Consider the following 9,397-nt stretch of genomic DNA (forward strand, 5'->3'; position numbering starts at 1 on the left):
TGTGGGTGAGCTCCTTTTAGCAGAAGAGATTGATGCGAATTGCTGCGGCAGTGCTAGACTCTGGCATTGAGAATACATGTCCCAAATCTTCTACTGAATGTCCTGGGTCTCCTTTGTATAATGCATGGAATGGATCATCTCCAGATTTCAGTTTTAGAATGTTGGAATATTATATTCATCTTAGATTTCATCCAAAATGGTCATCATGGTATCCTACCAGCCCCTCAACGTCTTCATTTGTGCAAATGTAGGAATAATATACTATTTATCAGACATGTGATATGGGACATCACACCTAATATGTGCCTTTTGGTTTTTCCTTACAAATGCTCCCATTGCAGTTTCTGAAATTTCATTATGTTCTGAACTAAGTTTTTGTAAATCACTAAAGTGAAGGTTGTTAAACCAGTAAACATCTCATTCCAGTGCGGCCTTTGATGAGTGTTAGTGGCCTCAAGACCTGGTTCTGATGTCCCACAGAAACCATTCAGCTTTCAAGTATCATTTTCCAGTGAAGGTCTGAAAATGAAAAGTAGAATCTGGTTGCTCGGGTGACCACAACTCTTTTTTTCAGACCTGCAGATAAATGAACCAAATGTCAGCAATCCTTTCCCCTAGGTTCACACTTGTGCAGATTTCAGTGTGTTTTCCAGTTTGCAGAAACGCACTATGCGTTCACATCTATGTGTTTTGAGCCAATGCACTTTTTGGAAAAGGTCAGGAACTTTTTTTTCCCTGCAGCAGATTTTTTTTTCACTAGAGATAGAGCGCTAAACGAGCAAGAGAACCTAAAGAGCAAGATATGAAAAGCTGAAATTGCTGTCAGAAGTGGGACTCGAACCCACGCCTCCAGTGGAGACTGCGACCTGAACGCAGTGCCTTATACCGCTCGGCCATTCTGACCTGTTGAGTGCCCTCCCAGTGCGATCCTGATGACACTCATATGTAGTGCGTATTCGTGCGTATGATGCAACTTTGGACGGTTACAACTTTGAATGGGTAAGACTTTAATGTGGCTTGTGTGCAGCTTTGATGCGACTTTTTTTGTGTTCGTAATAATAAAGTATAACCACCTGCCAACCGCCCATGTTGTGGCAGAGCTATGTGGATGTCGCTCTTCCTGTACTGACACCCACCCCCCCCCCCACAAACGCTGTGTCCACTGGATGTAGTGAAATGTGGATCCCAGTAATTGGAAACCCAGTGATCATGTGATCACTATGTCTACAAAGCTGTTGTGAATTTCATTCAAACCAGCTTTGCTTCTGATACTAGTGAGCTGTGTTTGACTCACATGGTACCACATGGTATCTGGGTCAATCAGAGCACCCTGTACCATGTGATTAGCTGTAGCCAATCACAGATCACTAGTATCCTAAACTGTCATGAACTTAATCTATTAATTACAGTTCATAGCATCGCTAGCGCAATGTACTTACACCAGCAAAGTGTAAAAGTAAAAAAAAAACCTAATCACCCCCCCCAGAGTAGTTCAATGTTACTATGATAACAATGAACTACTCTGATGGAAGTAGTAAAAAAATAATATTAAAAAAAAACTTTTTTTAGGTTTTGTTTTTTTTTTTTCTTGTCACCAGTCAGTGTCCCTGATTACTGCCACACCTGTCATATTGTGACGCTTTACTACACTGGTGACGGTATGTAAAAAAAAAAACATGTTTGACTTTACTTGCAGCCCAGCCCCCATGTACATAGCGAATGGGTGGCAGCTCTGGGCAAAGCAACGTACCCATACCCGATGTACCCGTCGCGATCTATTCCCAGGTGCCAGTGCAGTCTATTGATCGACTTCAGTACAATCAGCCTGTCAGGGTGTACAATCACTGCAACTGGCTATAGCCGGCAGCAGGGAATATTGTATTCTGATGGCAACTGCGGGGAGACCTCCTGCTGTCAGAATACAATATCGCTGTGGGAGGGATTTCCCCTTCCACATTGACTGTGTTGATGGGGAAATCAAGCAATTTTCTTTCCTTCCACTCCTGGAGTGAAAGAAAATTGCATAATGTATGGGAAGCACTTAACCATTTAAATACCATGCAATTTTACCCTCTTCCTGCCCAGGCCATTTTTCAGGTTTCAGCGTTCTCACGCTTTGAATGACAATTGCGCGGTCAGACAACACTGTACCCAAACTAAAATGTTATCATTTTCTTCACACAAGTAGAGCTTTCTTTTGGTGGTATTTAATCATCGCCAGGGTTTTTATTTTTTGCTAAATTAACAAAAAAAGACCGAAAATTTTGAAAACAAAACACGTTTTTCTTTGTTTCTGTTATAAAAGTTTGCAAATAAATAATTGTTCTTCATAAATTTAGACCAAGATGTATTCTGCTACATGTCTTTGGTGAAAATAACCCAAATTAGGATGTATTTTTTAGTTTGTAGGAAAGTTATAGAGTTCACAATCTATGGGATATATATGAATATTGATCAATCCTGAAGTACTGACAGCCAATCTAATTTCTTGAGGTCCAAGAATGTCAGAACAGTACAGATATCCCCCAAATGACCCCATTTTGCAAAGTAGACAGTCCGAAGTACTTCATAAGAGACATGGCGAGTTTTTTGAAGTTGTATTTTTTTTGTCATAATTTTTCTGAAAATGAAAAAAATCGATTCATTCAGGGTTTTTTTTTTTTTTCTGCTTAGCTGTGATTTGGCCACAGCAAATCACATGACATGTGCATGTGATCGCTGTGACCATTCACAGCTAGACACTAGTATACAATGGATGGCATGAATGAAGCCATTCATTGTATACAACTGTCATGTGACCTGAGCAGATCACATGGTACCAGCAACGGGGGCCGGTACTCAGATCTGTCATCGGCCGCGTCCGAGGTACACGGCCGGTGACAGATCGCGCCGCAGCGTGGCTCTGCAAGCGCGAAGACTGCATCTTACAACCTATGCTTGATGCTTCTCTTGGACTATGTCAACTTTTCCTTTCACCTTGGTGAAGCTCGCTAGTTCTGTTTTTTCTTTTTCATGTTTTAGGCCAATTTTAAGTTCTGATGGCCGTTCTTTTGAGTGGTTAGTGTATGGAGGACAAGGTATATTTGAATAATTGGTGTAAGCCGTAACTGGCCATCTCGACCTACAGTTTTCTGCAAGCTATTTGCATGTTGATCTTGTCCTTAAAGATACAAGATTAGAATGTGTGGCGAGGGAAAGTATGAATATATATGATGAATAGCAGCTAAGTTATATTTGTTGTATGTTCTTGCCCTCATCTAGGACTACATATCAGTACCTTTATAATAAGTACTTGGAAAAATCGTATTGTGGTCAACTGTCCTTCTCTCATTCAAATAAGCATTTCTGAATTAGAGTTCAACTTTTAATATATTTGCAGGTAATATTGGGTAAGTGTTACAATACAATTATAATTTTATATGCACCCTGTATTCTTGGTGCGTCCCTTTGTCTGGGTCCTTTATCTATTAGTCCCCCCATGGGTTGCTTTTTCCACTCCTGGGGTCTCTTTTGCTCTCTGTGTTTGCATTTTTTTTCCCCAACTTTTGTCCACCGTTTAGTGATTATCAGTTTAGTCAATGTTTGTCTATTTTAGAAATTTGTATATTATGATTGTATGAGTGTGGATCCTGAGCAAGCAATTTATAGCGAAATACATTGATCCTACACGCTCATGTTTCTTTATGATATGATTCCAAAACCATGTTGATGTTATCTCTATAGACCGTTTTGGTTTTAAATATGCGAAGCGTGTCTTCACTTTTTAACGATGAAACAATTAAATGCATAGTTTTTATTTTTAATTTTATTGTAGATTTATTTTGTCTCTATTATATGGCACACACAATGTCCCATTCTCTCTGGAGAGGGGGCACGACCATTCGAGTGTGACTGCCCACTCTGGTCTCCTGAAAAAGACTACTGGCCTCCAACCTCCCCTTACAGCCAGTCCAACGCACACCTGCGAAAAAAACTACTGGCCTCCAACCTCCCCTCACAGCCAGTCCAACGCACTCCTTCAAGCCAAATCTACTAACTTCCAAACTCCCCTCAGAGCCGATCCAATACACACCTTCGGAAAAAGACTACTGGCCTCCAACCTCCCCTCACAGCCAAACCAACACATGCTTGAGAAAAAAAGGCTACCAGCCTCCAAATTCCCCTCACAGCTGGTTCAACACAAGCCTGAGAAATAAAGTCTACCAGCCCCCAACTTCCCCTCACAGCTGGTCTAACGCAATCCTGCGGAAAAAGACTACTGGCCTCCAACCTCCCCTCATAGCCAGTCCAACACACGCCCTCGAACAAAGTCTACCAGCCTCCAAAATCTCCTCACAGCTGGTCTAACACAATCCTGCAGAAAAAGACTACTGGCCTCCAACCTCCCCTCATAGCCAGTCCAACACATGCCCTCGAACAAAGTCTACCGGCCTCCAACCTCCCCTCACAGCCGGTCCAACGCACACCTGCGAAAAAAACTACTGGCCTCCAACCTCCCCTCACAGCCAGTCCAACGCACTCCTTCAAGCCAAGTCTACTAACTTCCAAACTCCCCTCAGAGCCGATCCAATGCGCACCGTCGGAAAAAGACTACTGGCCTGCAACCTCCCCTCACAGCCAATCCAACACACGCTTGAGAGAAAAAGGCTACAAGCCTCCAACCTTCCCCTCACAGCTGGTCCAACACATGCCTGAGAAATAAAGTCTACCAGCCCCCAACCTCCCCTCACAGCTGGTCTAACACAATTCTGCGGAAAAAGACTACTGGCCTCCAACCTCCCCTCATAGCCACTCCAACACACGCCCTCGAACAAAGTCTACCAGCCTCCAAAATCTCCTCACAGCTGGTCTAACACAATCCTGCAGAAAAAGACTACTGGCCTCCAACCTCCCCTCATAGCCAGTCCAACACATGCCCTCGAACAAAGTCTACCGGCCTCCAACCTCCCCTCACAGCCGGTCCAACGCACACCTGCGAAAAAAACTACTGGCCTCCAACCTCCCCTCACAGCCAGTCCAACGCACTCCTTCAAGCCAAGTCTACTAACTTCCAAACTCCCCTCAGAGCCGATCCAATGCGCTCCTTCGGAAAAAGACTACTGGCCTCCAACCTCCCCTCACAGCCAATCCAACACACGCTTGAGAGAAAAAGGCTACCAGCCTCCAACCTTCCCCTCACAGCTGGTCCAACACATGCCTGAGAAATAAAGTCTACAAGCCCCCAACCTCCCCTCACAGCTGGTCTAACACAATTCTGCGGAAAAAGACTACTGGCCTCCAACCTCCCCTCATAGCCAGTCCAACACACGCCTTCGAACAAAGTCTACCAGCCTCCAACCTCCCCTCACAGCCGGTCCAACGCACACCTGCGGAAAAAACTACTGGCCTCCAACCTCCCCAAATAGCCAGTCCAACACACGCCTTCGAACAAAGTCTACCAGCCTCCAACCTCCCCTCACAGCCGGTCCAACGCACACCTGCGGAAAAAACTACTGGCCTCCAACCTTCCCTCACAGCTAGTGCAATACATGCAAGGGGGCTTCCAGGTTCCCGATTAGCCCCCCACAACCACAGGCCACAGTTGTGGGAAAGAGGCCCTTGTCCCCATCAATGTGGGGACAAGGTGCTTTTACTGCATGACTTGATAAAATAACTCATGCGGTATTTTAGTAGCGTTTTTTAGCGAATTCACTTTTTTTTTTTTAAATGCTGTGCGGTATCCTACTACATACTCGGATGCGGTAAGATACCGCTTAGTGAATTGTGCCCACTGTCTCCAACCTCCTGTTGCAGCCAGTCTGTTGTTCTTAGATGACTGGGGGTTCTTTTGCAGGGGGAGCTGATAGCACCTGTGGTCTTTGTATTTCTCCCCGTCTGCTGCTGGTAAATCAGAACCCTCAATGAAGCTCCTTATCCTCTTCTATAAACTGATCTTCCTGCTCCTCATTGGAAGAAGGTATGATTTCTTCCATCTCCATCTTTATCTTCATGGTAAATGGTGGACTCACTTCGGCAGCATCCATTTTCAGCCAGTCTACCTCCCAGAAAAATGGGTGGCTTCTCAGATCTTTAACACGTCTCTGTCTTTTGTCGGGGCATTTGCATAAGAGCTGTAAAAATATACAAAAATAGGTTAGCTATTTTACAAAAGGCAATAATAATGAAATTCTACTTTTATAATAATAAAAGAATATCTATTTTTTGCATGCTATAGGTGGTGTTTACTTACTTTATCCCCTATGAGGTCCTGGAGATCCATACTGAAGTCAATGGGAAAACTTGGATGATGGTTGCAGATGGAGTTTTTGAGCACCTTGCTGACTCTGATGGGCGATGAGTTGGTGTCCGAGTCAGTCTCCGAGCTGGTGTTCGAGTCGCTCTTTGAGCTGGTGTCCGAGTCGCTCTTCGAGCTGGTGTCCGAGCCGCTCTCCGAGCTGGTGTCCGAGCCGCTCTCCGAGCTGGTGTCCGAGTCGCTCTCCGAGCTGGTGTCCGAGTCGCTCTCCGAGCTGGTGTCTAAGTTGTTTTCTGGGCGGTCGAATGGATGATTTCCAGTCGCCATCTCGAAGACTATAACTCCAAGGGAGAAATAGTCAACGGCATAATTATATTGAAGACCTAAGTAGATCTGTGGAAATATCAAAAAGAATGGTCAATACTGATTACTGACAAGAATACTACTTAAAGTGTTACTAAACCCAGGACTCTGCATTCACTATATCTGGTCTCCCACAGTACACAGAACATGGAAGTGGAATTATTTTAGTAGATATAAACTGCTAAATCCCTTTTCTCATCAGCAGTTAGAGCAGTCTTGTGACTTCTCTCAGTGTCCAGCAGAGCACTAGTTAAAGCTTGTAGGAAGAGTTTTCATAACTCCTGACCTCTGTCTGGACAGTGCTGATTAGCCCTGTGCTGATCACATACACTCTCCCAATAAAATAAAAAAACCTCTCTTGCAATGCACACCAAACTGAGCATGTGCAATGTCTCTCCACACAATATGCCTTATCAGCATATAAGAGAGGGACACTGGAAGAAGGGGAGGATCAGAGAAGTCAGGCTCAAACAGCCTTTTTACACAAGACAGAGGATTAACCTTTTAGGTTCCAAAGTGAGTATAACAAGCATGTTTTACTGTATATACAGACTGATTTTACTGTTGTGGGTTTAGTAACACTTTAATACTGAATATTACTATAGTAATAATATATTTGTAATAGTATTACTGAATACTGTCAAGAAGACAGGAAAACAAAAATGATCTAATACTTACTTCTGGAGCAACGTACAGTGGAGTGCCGTACCAGTCTGTCAGGGTCCGGGACATGCCCACACCCATTGCTGATAAGCCAAAGTCGGCGATTCTCACATGTCCAACGCTATCCAGCAGAATGTTTTCCGGTTTCAGATCCCGGTGTACAATCCCCTGGCCATGAAGGAACTCCAGACCGCAAATGATCTCCGCAGTGAGGAATCTGATGGAGAGAGAGAAAAGATTGATATGAAGCATTTTATTATAATCTAAGCCAAAGCCAATAAAATATTGATGATAACACTTCAATGGTCAGATATAGTCAGGTATCCTTTGCTATAACTAAATTATGTTGAAAGAAAATATTATCAGTAAGGACAGAATTTAGCACAATACTGTACATAGAAGTGTTTTATACTGGTATTTGAAATCGCCGATGAATTGGTAGCAAATAGGCTTTGCAAATTTTCACTATTTTTTTGTGATAGTAAAAGGTGTCCAAATACGACTGAATGTGATTGTACAGTCTCTCTTAAAGTGTATGTAAGACCAAAACAGAAAGCAAGCTAAAAAAAGCTTTCCTGCTCCATCCAAAACTACAAAAAATGTTCTACATTTACAAACTAACTTTATCAAAAATGATGTTGTACAAGGACTTGTTAGATATAAATCGAATTGGTTCTTTGATAGGCCCCCATACAATATGATAGCTGGTAAAGCTGAGAAGAGATGGGTTAAAGGTTGCCCAATCAGATGGAAAGTTGAAGGCTTCCACTGGATGATGAATTGACCAGTAACGGATGGATTGGATATAACAGTATGTATATGGACAACATCTGTAGGTGCACGCTTACAGATCATTCTCAGAGTAAGACAGATTGTCCAGAATCAGTCTCACTAGACGTTTTCTGAGATATATCCGGTGCCTGGGATGTCTACTCATTGTATATGTATAGGGAGAGCCTAGAAAGGACAGATTTACTGAATATCAGACTTTCCCACCGCAATCTCGTGTCTAGTACAAGCCTACACTTTGATGTGATCTATGTACAGTACTAGGTTCTACCTCTATCCTCATGATCATGGTACCCTGTTGTCTTACCTATGTTGTATCTAGAACAAGTCTACACATTGATGTGCTCTATCTACAGTACTAAGTTCTACATCCCTATAATCATGTGACCCTATTGTCTTACCTATCTTGTATCTAGAACAAGTCTACCCTATTATCTTACCTATCTTGTTTCTAGAACACGTCTACACACTGCTGTGATCTATCTACAGTTCTATGTTCTACCCCCATCACTATTATCATGGCACTCCTATTGACTTACCTTGTTGTCTCAATATTTACTGGTTTGCGTTGTTCCAAGAAGTGATCCAGGTCTCCACCACTCAGGTATTCCATGACGAAGCATACATGATCCTGCACAGAGGAAAGAAAGATTGAGGTTATAGAAATGATTTGCTCCGTGAATCCCTATTCATCTTTGTAGGTTGTGAGAGGTAGGTGTCACTTATAGCAGTATCCCGAGAGGATAACCATTTAACAGCGACCTCTGCCACATAATAAGTAGAGGATGGAGTTACTTACTTCTGTCACCATAACATCATATACATGAGTGCAGAAAGGGCTGGCATGAACTTTCTTCATTATTTGGCTCTCCTTAAGGAGATCTTCAAACTTGTTGTCTTTCTTATTCTGGATTTTGACAGCCATCAGCTTATCAGTGGAGATTTGTGATGCCAAAACCACCTGGAGGGGAAAGAGGGAAAGAAAATTAGAGCTGACAATTGGTGAAGTTTATTCACATTGAATATGTCATTTATGGGTGCACAGTAATGGCTAGAATCACTAAAATTGCATTTTATTCATCACAGGGTCTACATTGGTGAAACTGCTCAAATTCCAGGGCCTTCTCTCACTCCTGTCTGGAGTCTCACTTATCCCGCTGCACAGAGATATAAGTCAATGAAGAAAAGTGAGACCCCCTATTCCACCACAACCCATTGCTTCATGAAAAAGCCATTGTCCTTACAACTACATTTCACCACCCGGATTACTTCTGTGTTATATACTTGGAAGCCCAATTAAACTTTCAGCTGAAATCAGCAAACTACATTGCAGATGCAACAAAGCAAAAT

The 9,397-nt window shown here is 42.9% G+C and overlaps 1 protein-coding gene and 1 non-coding gene across 2 annotated transcripts; both read right to left on the reverse strand.

Annotated features, from left to right (window-relative positions):
* Nucleotides 1–820: 820 nt before the first annotated feature.
* Nucleotides 821–903, reverse strand: TRNAL-CAG (transfer RNA leucine (anticodon CAG)). The gene has a single exon. It is a non-coding gene; the product is annotated as a tRNA-Leu (tRNA).
* Nucleotides 904–5,807: 4,904 nt separating this feature from the next.
* On the reverse strand, nucleotides 5,808–8,660 carry LOC149463854 (protein kinase C theta type-like). Its single transcript, XM_089674693.1, is given in 4 exon segments — nucleotides 5,808–6,110; nucleotides 6,230–6,625; nucleotides 7,274–7,475; nucleotides 8,587–8,660. Coding segments are annotated over 4 exon segments (975 nt in total).
* Between the last annotated feature and the right edge of the window lie 737 nt (nucleotides 8,661–9,397).

The sequence above is a fragment of the Staurois parvus genome, unplaced genomic scaffold, assembly GCF_062004578.1.
Source record: "Staurois parvus isolate SC_StPar_1 unplaced genomic scaffold, SC_StPar_1.0 ptg000151l, whole genome shotgun sequence".
In the NCBI taxonomy this organism is placed as follows: Eukaryota; Metazoa; Chordata; class Amphibia; order Anura; family Ranidae; genus Staurois; species Staurois parvus.